The 16,420-nt window shown below is 45.6% G+C and overlaps 2 protein-coding genes across 3 annotated transcripts in view; one reads left to right on the top strand and one right to left on the bottom strand.

Moving 5' to 3' along the window:
- Edrf1 (erythroid differentiation regulatory factor 1) overlaps window positions 1–4,685 on the top strand; it is a 35,096-nt gene extending 30,411 nt beyond the window's left edge. For both annotated transcript variants that reach the window (XM_038335624.1, XM_038335625.1), the window contains 2 exons: window positions 273–424; window positions 3,879–4,685. In XM_038335624.1, the coding sequence (XP_038191552.1) occupies window positions 273–424; window positions 3,879–4,053 (327 nt within the window). In that variant the 3' untranslated portion in view covers window positions 4,054–4,685. The remainder of the gene's footprint in view (window positions 1–272; window positions 425–3,878) is intronic.
- Window positions 4,686–6,707: 2,022 nt separating this feature from the next.
- On the bottom strand, window positions 6,708–12,762 carry Mmp21 (matrix metallopeptidase 21). Its single transcript, XM_038317642.1, has 7 exons — window positions 12,604–12,762; window positions 11,033–11,555; window positions 9,971–10,110; window positions 9,576–9,717; window positions 8,335–8,592; window positions 7,214–7,386; window positions 6,708–7,007 (listed from the first exon to the last, which is right to left on the bottom strand). Exons 1-7 carry the CDS (start codon window positions 12,760–12,762, stop codon window positions 6,708–6,710), a joined length of 1,695 nt encoding a protein of 564 aa, XP_038173570.1.
- Between the last annotated feature and the right edge of the window lie 3,658 nt (window positions 12,763–16,420).

A 16,420-nucleotide genomic window follows, 5' to 3' on the forward strand; every position in this document is an offset into this window, starting at 1 on the left:
CCTAGTGGGTCCTAATTAGGTGGTATCCATTTTCATGTTGCTTCTGTAGCAACCAGTCAGTGTTGGGAAATCATAAAATTTCCATGCAGGATTCATTTCCTTTGTTAGCGCTTCTTAGGTGTGGGGAGTTTATTGTATCTTTGTCAGAGTGCTCTTGAATCTGCTTCCTGTTTGTGATTCCATAGTCTGCTGGATTGAAGGGACAATTTTGCCATCGTAGTATATAAAACGGGAGAAGGGCAGCTTAGGTGAAATAACTCTGCTGTCTTTAGCCTAAGAATGATGAAGCTACACCGGCTGCTGATTCTTCACCTAATCTTAATCGAGAAGAAGTGATCAAACTCCTTAGTATATTTGAGTCTCGTCTGTCATTCCTTCTCCTTCAGTCCATCAAACTGCTGTCATCATCTAAAAGGAAAATGAGGTAAATTACATAAGTATTGAACCTTCTTTGCTAATATCTCACCTGCGAAAAGAACATGAGTTCCCTCTACTGATGTAAAGAAATAGGTAGGTTGTATTTTTTCCATTGTGTATGGAAAATACAAAATTTTAAGAACTATTTGTTGTTAGGTGCCTACCATATATTCATAGGGTAAATACAACATTGGAGAGACAAATAACCCTGGAATGACAACTCTAAATTGTTTATAATAACACTTATAAACATGTCTTTGATGTGAATTCAGGGCTAAGATACAGATACTGAGGACAGTTGCACCTTTCAAGGTATGTGGTAGAATCTTTAGAGCCTCTGAGGCTGTGATATTAGGGAGTAGCGAAGAAGAGTGATGGGCACAGCCAGAGTATTCCCGGGTTCCTCTGCTGATATGTGCAGTGTGCTGCTCCACTAGAGAGCTGTTCTTTTGACGTCATTAACTTGAAATTGAGTATCAAGTACTACATCAGGAGCATGATATACAGACATAAGAGTAGTCTAGCCCATATTACAAAACATGAAAAATAGATCAAAATAAAGAAAATGTACCCACATACATCATTGTTACTAGTTAAGTCTGTCTTACCATTTTATCTTGGGATACAAGTAATGTTTGTCTTATGTTTTAATTTATACACAGTGTGACTCAGTGTTGTGAACTTTGACAACATTCAACATTCCAAAAGTTTCACAACTATGACACCAAACTGCCTATCACTTCATAAATGCTTCTTGCTGACATTAAGAAAGCTGATCTTGTGCAGTGTCTGAGTTTTTTCTCAGTGCCTCTCATTCACAGTAGTCTTGTCAAGCCCCCATGAGATAGCCCCTCACTATCATCTCTGCCCTGCTTTCTGGTGTCCGTTTATTGCCATGTGCTGTTATTTGTGCAGAAGTTTTGAAAACTGCTCATCTGTTAGGATGGTGAAGTCTTGTTTGGTCTGTCTGAAAAGTTTTATCTGATAGTTGAGTTCATTTTTATATCTTGAACAGAGCTACAGTTGAGAATTTCCTCTTGCCACAGCAATCTTCTGTATCCCTCAGGATCCAAGTTCTAACAACAGTAGATGCCCATATAAAGTTGCACATCTGAGGTTTTAGTTAGCTGCAGTTAACACTAGTTCAAGATATTAAATGGAAAATTGCAGAAGTAAGCAGTTTGTAAGTGTCATGTGCCATTCTGCATCGCTTGGTAAAGTGCATGCTGTCTCAGGCTGTATATAAATCATTCCTTTGTCCAGCGTATCCATACCATACACACTATTAGTCTACCTGTTAGTCATTTAGTAGCCTGCTTGATGATCATTGTGCTTTAGTACTTGATACTGACAGTATGAATGTGTCAGCTTTAAGAGAAAGGGGCTAAAAGTTCTCAGTAAAGAAAGGAAACAGCTGGGCGGTGGTGGTGTACCCCTTTAATCCCAGCACTCAGGAACAGAGAAACCCTTTTTTATTTTTATTTTTTGAAAAACCAAATTAATTGATTAATTAAAAGAAAAAGAGGTATGTGCTATGGGTTGCCAAGATCTTATGGTAATATTGCTAATCCTTGATTATGTCTAATATAATTTCAGTTTATCATGTGGGGGAAAATATACTATATATGGGGTTCAGGGTACCTGGGTTTGGGTTTTAGGATCCACTGAGAATATTAGAGGGTCCCCCTGACTGGGATGAGGGTGCACTAAGGGTGAGGTAGGTCTGTGGAAGGTAGTGTGGGAAGGGCGGACCAGAGGAGCCAAGATGTAGTTGTTTGGTCGCACCTCAATCTTAGATTCTTCGCTTCTGAGTAACGTCCCCTCACCTAAGAGGAGCTTTGATTAGAGGAAGTCTCAAGTATGCAGCAAGGTGTTTGCTATGTTCACTACAGTTTAGCACATGTGTTCATATTTTTGAAGAACCAGAAAGTAGAGTAAATAATACATATGGAGAAGGGACTCTTGGCTTTCATTGCCTAAAAACTAACTACAGGTAGTTTTTTTAAGATTTGCTGTTGTGTCCACAAGGTGGCAGTATATATAATCTGATCATTACAATCTAATCTATATATTACAATATATCATGTGAGTTAATTCAGTGATTTTACAAATCAGTGGCTTGAGTGATTGGCTGACAGTTAATAATTTAAGCCTTTTATTATGTTTTTTATCACAGTAGTCTTATGTATGACCTAAGTAAGTTTTATTTCTGATCAGGTTATTAATGTTGAAGAGAAAAAATTACTTTGTTTATTTATTTATTTTGGTTATTCAAGACGGTTTCTCTGTGTAGCCCTGGCTGTCCAAAACTTAACTCTGTAGACCAGGCTGACCTCAAACTCAGAGATACGCCTGCCCCTACTTCTCAAATGCTGGGGTTAAATGCATGCACCATCACACCCAGCTGTTGAAAGAAATTTAAGTTTTCATGCAGGCTTTATGTCCTTTGTGCCAATTTGTATTTTCAGGTTTATTAAGCAGAAGAAGCGTGCTGCTGTGGCAGGCTTGAGGCAGAGCGCACGGTCGCTGAGTCAGCGGCTCGGTTGTGCTTCACTCATGCATGGGGACAGCTAATAATCTTATTAAATTTGAAAAACGCAGACCTGGTTATCCCCTTTCAGAGTAAAGGAGGTCAGAATGTAACTGATAGATGTTATTAGTTCGTTTTATTTTATTTTTTTTATAATTTTTTAAGATTTATTTATTATGTTCTGCCTGCACGTATCCCTGCAGGCCAGAAGAGGGAAACAAATCTCATCACAGATGGTTGTGAGCACATGTGGTTGCTGGGAATTGAACTCAGGACCTTTGGAAGAACAGGCAAAGCTCTTAACCACTGAGCCATCTCCAGCCCTAGTTTGTTTTATTTTGACTGCTGTTTCTTCCCCTTTGCTTGAGGCAAACATAAGAAAATGGGTTTAATAATTGCAAAGTTTAACTTTGGGTCTCAGTAATTACAGTGAGATCCAAGAAAAAAATTTAAGATTAATTTTCTTACTGAAAAATTTCATTTTCAGCCTATTGAGTGTGCTTCATGGTATGGCAACCGTGTAGGTGCTGTTGGGCAAAGTACACATTTTGTTTATTAAGTTGCAGAGAATTTTAAGAATTGAGCTGTTCTTATAACGTGCTTTTAGTATTTGCTGCTGTAGCAGAGTGCGGCTTCTTGACATTTTGGAGGCTTTAGGATTTGAGATGAAGAGCTCTAAAAGGTAAAATAGCCTCTGAGGATCATGAACCCTCTCTTGTAGTACAAAGAACAAATTAATAACGTCATGAACGGTCCTTAGACAAATACATTAAGTAGTTGAGTAAAATGGTAGATAAGGTAAATCAGCTAATTCTCTTAAGAGGAAGATTTGTTAGACATGGTGGAGCCTGTGAGAAGTGACTTTAGTTCAGTGGGTGGCAAGAGGTTAAGAAAAAGCATGATCTGTACACCTGTCTATTTTTCACTGTAGCAGTAACACCGAAGAAGATACAGTCCTCCAAACCAACAAGCAGATTTACTCCCAGCTTTTGAGAGCAACTGCCAACAGAAGCTCAACTCTGCTGGAAAGAATTGAAGTTGTCATCTGTTTGCTGGAGCAGCTTGCATCTGGGAGCAGCATGTCAAATAGCAGTGCTGCCCCCTGACCCATAGCTGTACCTGAGGACTCTGTCAGTGCCTTCCCAACCCGGAGCTGTTCTGTCCACTCGGTGCTGAGTCTATTAAATATGAGGGAATGCCCTTTGAATAGTGGAGACTCGTTTCCCACAGCAGGCAGAGGATGTGGGATGGTTTTTGGCAGCTTCTTTGAAGGTGAAAAGCCAAAATAGAACCAAAATATTCCCAGTGTGTTTCCTAGAAAAGTATGTGATTCCTCAGATACCAGACGTCCTATGACACAATTACACTTGCAGGTAGTCTTGAAGTCTGTTAAACCACTGCGTGGAAGATAAGATTATTTTGGATAAAATGTTACTTTGGCCAAGAAAACTTTTATCCACGTGATTTTAAGGGTTCCAGTGGCTAGTAGAAACTCAGCACATCAGCATTTCCTTGTAAACTGTACAGAAAGTGTACACTTTCTAAGCTGTGGTACAGGATTTTTCAAAACTTGATAATTGTGCAGGTCTCCAGTCAGTGCATGTTCTGAAAGGACTCGCTTCTTTGACTTTCTGTGACATTGGTAAAGTATAGGTACTATCACTTTTTCATTCTAAACTTGAAACTGTGAATAAGGTAAGAGAACTATTTTCAATAAATAAGCTATTTATTTAACATATCTTGGTATTTCCCACTTGCATTCTTCACATTGCTGTGATTTGATTTGAATGTGATAGCAAAACTTTATGAAGTACATCATAGATAATGATGTTTAAGGCAAAGATTTGCCACCATTCATGCTCCTGGGACATCCTGCTTGTGCTCTGCTGCTCTGGGGATTTCAGCCACTTGCATGCGTTCATACTCTCCTGTTCCCAAAGCCAATCGCATACAGGGCTGTCACTAACAGTTTGAAGGAAGCGTGCAGCATGTAAATCAAGCAGACTTTTGCTTGGGTGCACTCGGATGTCCAGCCACTGTGCGGCCCCTCCCATACCAGGCACACTTGCATCTGTGGGTTTCTCTCACTTGAGCTGGCCTCCATTGCAGCAAGGCAGATTCTCTCGCCATTTGTCTAGTTCCTTGTTTGGTTTGCATTGTCCTTGGAAGCAAATTTTCATCTGTTTATGAGAATTAATCACCAGAACCCTTAAAGTTCTGGTGAAATTGTAAAGCTTTTAAATCAACTCACCGGCCCCATTTCAGGACTACTGTGTTTTTTACCCCTGCAGAGAGAGTGCACACAGTAACACACAGCCCTTCCTCTACAGGAGAGACCTGGCTGCTTCCACTGAGCATAGCACCTCTGGAGCAGATGAACTCAGCAGGATCTCTCTCTGCTTCCCTAGAGATGAGCTAGGGTGTTAGGACTGCTCATCTCCTAGCTCCTCTCCTTAGCCGAAGCCTTCAGATAGATGGAAAATGGTTTTTAATCAAGGAAATAGAAATTTTGGCTCTTTCCCTTTGTCATAGCAATAACATGAAAATTTCTGCAGGAGAAATAGAAGATCCTTCTCAAATGTGTTGTAATTACTTACGTTGGTTTAAATTAAAGTTTCCTGAAGTGCATGTGTTTTAACTGTTCCTTTAAAAGACTCTGTGGCCTGACCACTCAGGTTTCTGAACCTTGTTCAGTTAATTTCATTGTTCAGATACCATCATTATATGACAGTAGCTTTGTGTGTTAAATCATAAGCCAGCCAGGTAGTGGTGTACACCTTTAATCCCAGCACTCACACTTGGGAGGCAGAGGCAAGTGATTGAGTTTGAGGCCAGCAGGCCAGCCTGGTCTCTAGAATGAGTTCCAGGACAACTAGGGCACAGAGAAACCTCTGTCTTAGGAAAAAAAGAAAAAAACACTAAAAGCATCTCAATACTAATTTGTGTGTGTGTGTGTGTGTGTGTGTGTGTGTGTGTTGCCAGTGCTGATGGTGGAGACTAAAGGTGTTCATAATCCCTGTTGTGTGGAAGTTAAAGGATAATGCCTATCCTAGATTAGGAAAATTACAGTTACCCAGCTAGCTTTCAGAGCCTTGTTGGGGCGTGGTCTGGCCTACAGGACATAAACAGTTAATTGTTCACTGCTTTGCAGGAAGAGAAGACCACTAAACTCATTAGGGTGCGCCAGAAAGGCCATGCTCTGCAGAGCCACAAGCACTTGGGATGAGGCCATGTGCACAGACATGATTCATTTGGCAGCAGGAGACCACTGCAGGGTACAGACATGTAGGACTATTTATTGTGCCAGCCAGATAAGACTAAACACACCGGGAACCTTTGATTCATGTCAAATGTTAAACATATCATTGTGACATGTTTTGGAGTATAGTTAATTTCATTTCTGTGCCCTAGCCTAGACCAGTCTTCAGTTTAAGTGCTGTAAAGGTCATTTCTGTACCTCAAAATGCCATGACCGCTAGTGACACTATTGGGATGGCAGAGGTCATGCAGAGTTGAAAGAAAAGATGTGGATTCTCTAGGGTAAATTATTTGATTTGTCTAAAAGATATTTTCCCCCCAAGTAGCTGATCCTTAAATCTATTTTTAAGGTTCAGGTAATACTTTCCTATTCAGTTTTAACCTGGGAAGCCATATTTGCTTTAGCTACTAAGAATCTGGTTTGTTTTCTTTGCAAAGAAATCTGACTTTTTCTCTTAGAGCTGTTCTGAGTCCTAGCACTGTCTTGATTTTCCTGTTCTTGTTACATGTTCAGTGTAGAGGTATGAACATCACAAACATCAAACCACTTCTCTGAAATAGGTTTTTTTGGAAATAGGCCATTCAGAGGAAGCTGAGGGCTGTGCTGTTTGTCCTTGTCACTCACTGCTTTCCAGTATGAGTTGCCCTTGAGAAAGAAGACAGAGCCGTGTGCATAGGAGTAGTAAGCTGAGTCAATGTTTCTGAATGGATGGTTTTGTGGCATTACTGCTGGAAACACTTGGCTCATCTTCTTTGGATAAGAATTAAGTACTTGGTTTTGGTTGACATCAAATGCAAATACCTGCAAAGTAAAGCAGACAAACGCTTTTCTGAGGATAACTGACATTGAACTTAACTTACAGAAGGATCTTGATAGTTCTGAATTGCACTGAATTCTGTAGACATTAGTTCTAAGTATTTTCCCATCTGGTGATCTGCCATTGTTGCGTAGGTCTGAAGTGATAAGCACATCTTTTAACTAAGGACTTGAGATGCAGTGATACTTACTAGAGACTCCTTGAAGAAGTAAATTAACTGCTGCCTCCGCTCATAAAAGGCAGTGTCCAAGGGGCTGGGGATGCCGGGGAAGCCTTCTGAAATCAGTTTGGGGTAGCTCCTTCCTTCTTCATCTTCTGTGTGTGCCTGGTCATTCTCACTGTCATATCTCCAATATTGGTTTCCTGAGAGCCAACCCAAAACTGTCAGTGTGGTATATTAATACCAGATCATGGCATGGGCCAGAAATACAAGCTGGGACTCCTGAACTCCACCCAAGTAAGACTTCACCCACCATCCTAGGACAAACTGGCATGCCCCTTTACTTCATATCATTCCAAAGGGCAGCTGCCGATAGGACTCAAGTCAGCTCTGTATGATACTCTGCCATGATTCCAGAAAAAGAAGGCTTTCTCACTCAACCATCTCCTTAGGCCTCACATGACTTCTCAGTTTGACCCCAGTAATGTTTGTCCTGCCCCATCACTGCTGTGTTAGAATGCTAGTTGCCTCTCACAGTGAAAGCCCACAAACATCATGGGATATCTCTAGTCTTAATTTACAGACCATTTGTGGTGGTCTGAAAGAAAATGTCTCCCAAAGGAGTGGCACTATTAGGAGGGATGGCTTTGTTGGGGTGGGTAGGACACTTGGAGGAAGTGTGTCACTTTGGGGGTGGGCTTTGAGGTCTTCATTGCTCAATCTGCTCAGTGTGGTAGAGTTCACTTCCTGATGCCTGTGGATCAAGATGTAGAGCTCTTGGCTCCTTCTCCAGCACTGTATATGCCTGCATGCCACCATGTCCCATCATGATGATAATAGCCTAACCATCTGAAACTGTAAGCCACCCAATTAAATATTTTCTTTGGTAATAGTTGTCATGGTCATGGTGTCTTTTCACAGCAGTAGAAACCATAAGACACCATTCTTTTCCATGTTAGAGGAACCTAGCCAAGTTTACTCATTTGGTGATTTAGGGACCTTCCTAAGATGAGAAGATACAAGCCCACCCTGAGCCTGCAGTCTGTCTAATTTCAAACAGGAGACATTACAATGAAATTTTGGTAAATGCTGGAAACATCCTGAATGCAAGTTGAGTAAGAGGAATAGAGCCAGGCCTGAAGCATTGTTACCTTTAAAAAAATACCGCTCATCTCTTCCCCATGACCAGACATGGACAAAGGCATCTATGCTTTGCACGGGGATTCCACGCCAGCCAGTGAGGATTTGGAGAGGGTCCCCGTAGCGAGTCCTGTTGTTGCGGTTTTCATAGAGCCAGTACCAGCTATTGCGGAAGAAGTAGGTGTTGAACCTCACCCTCACCTCACCATATTGGTTCTTCTCCTTGCGAATCCAGTCAAACACTGTATCAAATGATCCTTCACATGAACCTGAAGAGGAAAAAAAACTTCCAGCCACTTGTCACTGCAAACACCAGCATTCATAATTGGGATGAGATGACTATATGGTCAGCACTTCCTGTTGGAATATCTTAAAGTAGCACCATAGAGATTGAGCTTTGAGTAGCTGAGTTTTAGAAAGCCACTCACAGGGTTCCTAGACTCAGTCGGGATGCAGTTCTATAGCTACCCTAGCACAGCTGGCCCATGCCTCTTGTTGGTCCATCTGATTTCTTGAGAGGAAAGAGATTTGGTTCAAGACACACAAACTGCCGTGTTTCCACTGGCGGAAATTGACGTGGCTGCAACAGGCTTTGGGTGTCAAGAATGGAAGCACATGAGAACTGACCTGAAATGGGCTCTGTGAGGGCCTAGGAATGGAAATGCTCTCCCTGTCTTGGGCATCTGCTGTCACCAACCAGTTTCTTTTCTTTAAGACTTTAAATTTTTAGTTATATGTATGTGTATGGGGGACAGAGGTGTTGGATCCCTGGAGCTGAAATTGCAGGTAGTTGTGAGCCTCCAGATGCAGGTGCTGAGAATTAAACCTCTGGAAGGCACTCTGAACTGCTGAGCCACCTCTCTGCCCCACCGGGTTTGTATCGAATAGCCATGGGTGCCTGGTTTGTGATGAAGCTGCTGTCTGGAATCACAGCTTCTTACAGTGGCTCTGCAACCACACAGCTGCTCTGCGATGCTGAGGCATGGGGGCTCTACCTGTCTAAAAGCTGTGATGTCCTCTGTCCTCACTAATGTGTGAAGAGCTGGGAGAGAAGGCGGCACAAAAGAGATTGTTGCGCTTCACCTGTGGCTGCCTGTGGTCTACTGTGGTCACTTTAAGAGCCTGCAGATGGGGTTTGAGGGCAGCTCTTCATGCAACCTGTGCTGTTTAGGAACCAGCCTCCAAGTGAATAAGCCTACTGGCTTTAGCCTCCTCAGTGCCCTCAGATGGATCCACCCTAGGCCCAGCTTACCATATAGTCTTTGAATTGCTTTTCTGTCTGACCAGTCCAGCTCAAATGCAGGCTCCTGGGGAGTGTAGTTTGGTTGCATTATGGATCCTACTCTGTAGGTGTGAGGCAATCCAAGGACATGGCCAATTTCATGGACAGCTACCTAGGAGGGGAACACAAACCACAGGTGTGGGACCAAACCTGAGTCTTTGATGATGCAGGGTTCAGTCACTAAATTACAGAGGCCTGGCCTATGCCCTTGCAGAGTTGTGCCTTCTTAGGAGGAAAACAGGGTGAGGACTGGGGAACCACCATCGGAGACTTCTAGAAGGTTATGTACACACCAAAGAAAAGCTGGGTTTCTGAACTTGTGCTAGGCGCTTTGCCTTCCCAGCAGAGCAGCTGGAGCCTCTTACTTTGAGAAGGCTGATGCCCGTGTCGCTGGAGAGAGGGGTGAAGTGCTCATCATCGTCAAAGTGGATCTCACCCAGGTGCCAGGCGTGTGCAAACTCCTGTCCACTCCCGTCAAACACTCTCGGACAGCCCAGGTGCCGGCCTGATGTGGGGAGAAGGGTGGGTAGCAGTGAATGAAAGTGCCCATCTTAAGTCCCTTTTTGACAGCACCTGAGTCTCCAGGAGCTAGTGAGGTCCATGGAAGAAACCAAGCTACTGACTGTGAACAGTGTGGCTATAGACTAGAAACAAGCTGGGTGTGGTGGTCACACCTTTAATCCCAGCACTCAGGAGACAGAGGCAGGTGGATTTCTGGTTTCTGAGGCCAGCATGGTCTCCAAGCAAGTTTCAGACAGCCAGGGCTACACAGAGAGACCCTGTCTTGAAAAAAACAAAAATAGCAAAAAAGACTAGAAACATCTTGATACTAACTGCTGTGTGTGTGTGTGTTTGTCTGTGTGTGTGTCTGTGTGTGTGTGTGTGATGGTAGTGCTGATGGAGGAGACAGCAGACAACATTGGAGGTGGGGACCTCAAGGTCAACATCTCTTAAATCTATACTTCTATCACAAACCATGTCTTGTGTATTCTAGAGAGAGAGAAAAAGAGAGAGCAGCAAGGTGGATGGGAACACCTCTAGTTCATAGATGGACTGTGGATGTCAGGGTATTTGTCAAGTCTGCCAGCAAGAAGGGAGAGCTTTTATGTGTCTTCACACAGGTCAAGTAGGCTGTGACCAGGAGAATGGGTGGGTGATGGGCTGGGATGTGCTCCAGGCAAGTGAACCCCAACAGCTAAGAAGACTTGAGAATCTACCAAGAGTAGTAGGTTCTACCCTCTTAGGTGTCGTCACTGAAGAAGCCCAGAAGGTATGAGTTGGGATCACACCACTCTGGGTGACAAGGCAATCAAGTTGTGATTGGCCTAGGTTGCCATGGGCCTGATACTGAGCATGGGGCTTTGGTGGAAGAATCAAAGACTGCCTGAAGAATAGACGGGAAGAGATACCACCTCCGCATCCCTTACCTCTCCCAAAACCCAGCTTTATGTCCACCATAGAGCCAGGGGCAGTGAGGTCCTCCCTGAAGTTCAGTGGTGTCACCTCGCTCCACATCCTGAAGGCCAGTCTAAAAATATATCTCTGTTCTTCCACAGAGAGTTGACTGCTGTAGGCATCCCCGACCAGCCTCCAGGTCAGCGTCTTCCTGGAGAAGGCCCTCCTGGGCCCAGTGTCTAAAGTGCCCTCATGTTGCCCACCTGGCTTGGGCAGCAGCATTTGAAGGAAGCGCTTTTGACGGGCCCTGGGCCGGAGACCCAAAGGGGTTGGCGGGGTTGGCAGAGCAGCCTGAGGTGGCAGCCTTGTGTCGGGAATGCCACAGCGTGGCCTGTTCATAGCTGCCAGTGTAGGTGAATCTAGTTCCCCGCTGGCTGGCAGTCTGTTTGCCTTCTGGAATCTTCGCACAGCTTGAGCCAAGGTGGAGCCCATAGGGACCCCTGGTGACTCCTTTGAACTAAGCACCTCTGACCAGCCATATTTCAACAGGAATCTCTGTGGGAAAGAAAAGCCCTAAATTCACAGGGTTGCCAACATTTTTCCTGTGCTATGGGGGTAGGGAGGGACATGGGGATATAGAAAGTGGAGTTAGAGATAGAGGACATCATCCAGGGCCTACCATGATGCCGCATGGCCTATGGAGAAGCAGGGTTGAAGCAGGCCAGGTAATAGGACTGGGAGGGAAGAGGTCAAAGGTAAGAGGTCAGGGCTGGAGGTGGGTGCACACTGTGGGCTAAGGAGCTGAGAGGGAGGCCTGCCCAGGAAGAAGAAACTCCCCAACTCCAGGCATTGGGCAAGAATCATTCTGAGAGTCTGGGGGGCTTCTAACCCGCAAGGACAGGGAAGGCGGGGGCAGCAGGGGTGTCCCTTGGCATCTGAGGCAAGCTTGGCCCATCATCCCTTCTCACTGCCCTCCACCCTCGGGGCACCCTGGAGCCAGGAGTTTGGGGGGGGGGGGATTTTGATCATCTGTCTGTGGAGCTTGGTAACCACCAGACTGCAAGGGTGGTCGAGGGGCAGGGGACCTGCTCAAGGCCACACCAACCCATGATTCCCGTGAAAGGAAGCCCTGGTCTTCTTGTATCATTGGATGCCACTCAATAGCACAGTATAGGCAATCTTTGCTGGAACTGTTCTTTGTATGCCGGGGCTGGCAGGTGTCAACCAAGGGATGCCTTCAGCAGAGTGCCTGGAAGCACCGCACGCTCGCATTTGAATGTCTCGCCCGACATTTAGAGCACAGAGCTGATCTTGCCTAGATGCCCATGCTGCTGGGATTAACACCAGAGGGAGCTAGGTGCAGCTCGGAGGTAGAGGTGCTTGCCTGGCTTGTGCAAGGCCCCAGGTGTCATTCCCAACTCCACAAAGACGACACCAGGTTAGGCAGGCTCTCTGCCTCTGCACAGCCGTCCTTCCATATTATGCTCTGATGTCTACATGTGCATGTGTGCATGTGTGTGTGTGTGTGTGTGTGTGTGTGTGTGTGTGTGTGGTATATACTGCCTGTGCACACAGATGCTGCTGCTCTGTGGTCTCCTCTTACCTGAGCAGCATGGAGGTCAGCAATGGGCTTGGCCTGGCTCAGAGGAGATGGCTCCAGGTCCGAACGGTCCCGGCTGTGGAAGAGTCTCTCAGGCCGGGTGGGTTGGGGTGCAACCAGCCAGAGCAGCAGTGTCAGACGCAAGGCAGAGGCAGCAAGCATGGTCCCACTGGGATTCTCTGGTCCTACCTTGCTGCATCCCCGTCTCTCTTCTGAAGGAGCAGAACATGGTGGGACCCTTTTATAAGCAAGTGGGCATTCTTCACCCAGCTCTTAAGTGTGCCTGCTAGGAAGCTGCTTCTGTGGTCCTGGTGAGCTGCCTTTGAAGACCCCAGGGCTCCTTTTCTCATGGGCATGAGAACTCTGCTTCCTCTGCTCTTGGGGTATGGTACTTTGGAGAAGTGAGCCTGTGGATTGCTCTCCTGTATTGACTTTCCTGGTCGAGTTTGCTCCTAAATGAATTGAGGGAGAAGTGCAGGATGCATGCACCTGTGCTGCTATGAAGGCCCTGCCTGAGCCCTACAACATGCCTTTTAGGACTAGGCCTGCAGGTTTCAGACCATAACCCTCAGTTTGCTCCTATTCCAGTAGCTTTTTTTTTCTGGGTGGTCTGGGGCTTAAGGCATGCTAATTTGTTTTTAGACTTTGTTGCCATTTTTCTTCTTGCTGGTTGTTTTTCTTTATGGAGAAGAAAGTATGTCTAGGGTAGCAAGATGGCTCAGCAGATAAAGGCAACTGCTGCCAAACCTGATGTCCTAAGTTCAATCCCTGGCCCCACATGGTAGAAGAGAGCCGATTGCTGCAAGTTGCTCTCTGACCTCCATGAGCATACTCACTGCTTGCTGCCCAAATAAATAGTAAATAAATAATATAATTAAAAATATAATGTCTAATCAGCATATAGAAAAGTAAAACTTAAAACCAGTGCAAGAAAGGGAGACCAAGCTCCTGTGGTGGGGCAGGGCCATGGTGAATATTTTTGCAGACACATACATTTATGTCTACCGAGAAGTGTATGTATGTGTCTAACAACTCCATGGGAGCCCTGGGTACCTGAGTGTTTCTGAACACAGGTACTTACTGTGGAGTCCCAGTCCATGGTGAGTGAGTCTGTGAGGAGAAACTAGAACCACTGAGGCCTACAACATACACAACCTGAGGGAGTAAGAGACAACTCTGGAGTCTAGAGCTGAGTCTGGAAGCTCATGTCAAAGGCCATGCACAGGTCCCCACCTGCACCCAAGCCTGCCTTGCCCCTCTTGAAGCCTTGCTATGACCAGGGCCATTTGGCACCAGAGATAGAAGACCATATATGAGGCATTTATAGTTTGGAGACAACATTCTGTAAATGCCTCCCCCAAGATGGTGAGGACCCTCCTGTCCTGCTGCCGTCAGTGTTTGTCTCTCCTTCAGCTTCCCCAGGAACAGTGGAGCCCCTTTCACTCCATCTCTTCCACTTTCTAAACTCTGCTTGGTTGCTTTCTCTCCCTCCTCCATCACTTCTGCGCCTGCCATGGGAGTCCAGCTTCTCTTTGTCAGGTGTTCGGCCTATTCCAGAGCCCTGAGAGGCTCACTTCTGAAGATCCCGCATCCTCTAGCCTGTTTTCCTTTGGAGATGATGTACTTGTCCTTCCACTACATTCTGCTTTACGGTGACCACTGTCAGAGGAGGTTCACAGGTGACTCCTGCACTGTGTGCAGCTGTGACCACCAGATCAAAGCCTCCAGCCTTGAAAACGCTGGAGAGATGGCTCAGTGGTCAAGAGTACTGGCTGCTCTTCTAGAAGACCTGGGTTCAGTTCCCAGCACTCACATGGCAGTACACAGCTGTCTGTAAGTCCAGTTCCAGGGGATCTGACACCCTCACACAGACATACATGCAGGCAAAACACCAATGAACACAAAATAAAAAATAAATCTTTTTTTGAATGAAAACAGAAATCTGTTTATTGAGCATACTGAAAGGAAACATGATCCCGTGGTACAGTATCCCATCAAACAAGGGTTTCCTATGGAGATTTTAATCATATGTCATTTTAGAGTTCTGTTCCTCACAGCTTTGTCTTAGCCAAAAGTACAGAAATGAAGCGAACTTTCCTAATATGTGCTTGGTGTGTGGGTGTGCGTGTGAAGGTCAGAGGACAACTCCGGGGGTCGCTTCTGTCACCATTATGTGTTTCAAGAACTGAACTCGGGTTGCCAGGCTTGCATGGCAGGCCTAGAAACAACTATCAAGACCTGCTGGCACTGCTGATATGGCAGCCTGTGCCTAGGGCTCCTCTTCTGCTGCATCCAGCTCCACAGGGCCAGTCTGCTGTGGCTTAAGTTCCCTGTCCCTTGCACGGCCAGATGACACTGTAATCCGATAGCACCTGCTAGAAAGGGGCAGTCACTCAGTGCATTCCTGGCCCGGAAGCTCCTGCACGTATGACACAATGCTTTCAGGACACCTAAGGCTGCACACGAAGGTGCTGCCAACGCCCTTAGCACTCACTGTGGTGCCTGTTCTCCCCGCAATGGGCGTCCTCCACAGTAAAGGGCTCCCTGAGAAAGTTAACAGTGAAATGTGACTCTCAAGTCAGAAAGTCTGCGCTAGGTTCGATCCCATGCTCACCACCGCACCTTTGTTGCGGCACCTTGGTCCGTGTATGAAGCTCTTCGCAGTGTGACCTGAAAGTCCAAACGGCACTCAAACCCTTGTAAACTTTCCCCTCCACGTTAGTTGTGTGGGCTCGAGGCCAGCAGCAACGACAGGAGCATGTTTAGGAATAAGGGTCACATTGAAGTCAGGAGCCGGAGGCCACAGCTCCCCAATTCCCTTCCCAGAGCACACTCCAGTGACTTGGTTTCCTATAAGGCCCCGTCTCTTTTAAGATTTATTTTCTTCTAAAGATTACGTGTATGTGTGCGGAGAGGGAGTGTCTGCGTGAGTGCAGATGCCTGTGACAGCCAGAAGAGGAAGCTGGATTCCTGGAGCTGGGGTTACAGGAGTTGGGAGCTACTTGATGTGGGTGCTGGGAAATGAACTGGAAGAGTGGTAAGTACACGCTCATAGCCATGGAGGCACCTCTCTGGCATGAGACCGTTTTAAAAAATTTAACATTTGTTTGTTTATTTATTTATAGAGAACCACGGCATGTGTTGGGGTCAGAGGACAACCTGTGGGAATCAGTTCTCTCCTTCCCAAGACTGAGCTCAGCTATAAGGGTTGGCACCAAGGCCTTTACCTCACTGAGTCTCTGAACCAATTTGCCAGGCCTATGCCCAACCTTTTAAAGATTCCATGAGGTTCTGAGGACCAAGATCCTACCACACCAAAGTTTGAGGGACACACTGTAAATCATTCCCACACCCTTCCTCCTCTACTGCGGTGATGATAGGAGGGATTTCAGGGTGCTCTGAGGATCGGACCCTATGTGTAAAACACATGGCATCAGGCTGGGCAGGGTGTGCCCTCATGGAAGATGCCTTCTAACCTGCCTTCCATGAAGACAGCTCTGCCTGAGCAAGCCATCTTCCCTACCACTAGCCCACAGGCTGGTTTTCTTAATGCAGCTCAAATCTAGGCCAGGACTGCCTAGTTCAGTGGTTCTCAACCTTCCTAAGGCTGCAACCCTTTAATACAGTTTCTCATGTGGAGGTGACCCCAACCATAAAATTATTCTCATTACTACTTGAAAACTATAATTTTGCTGCTGTTATGAATCAATGTAAATATATGATAGGCAGGATGTCTGTTAAGTGGCCCCTCTGAAGGGTCACAACTCACATGTGAGAACCACTGGCCTAGAAGAAATAAAGTTTGGGGGCTGGAGAGATG

Source organism: Arvicola amphibius, chromosome 1, assembly GCF_903992535.2.
Source record: "Arvicola amphibius chromosome 1, mArvAmp1.2, whole genome shotgun sequence".
In the NCBI taxonomy this organism is placed as follows: Eukaryota; Metazoa; Chordata; class Mammalia; order Rodentia; family Cricetidae; genus Arvicola; species Arvicola amphibius.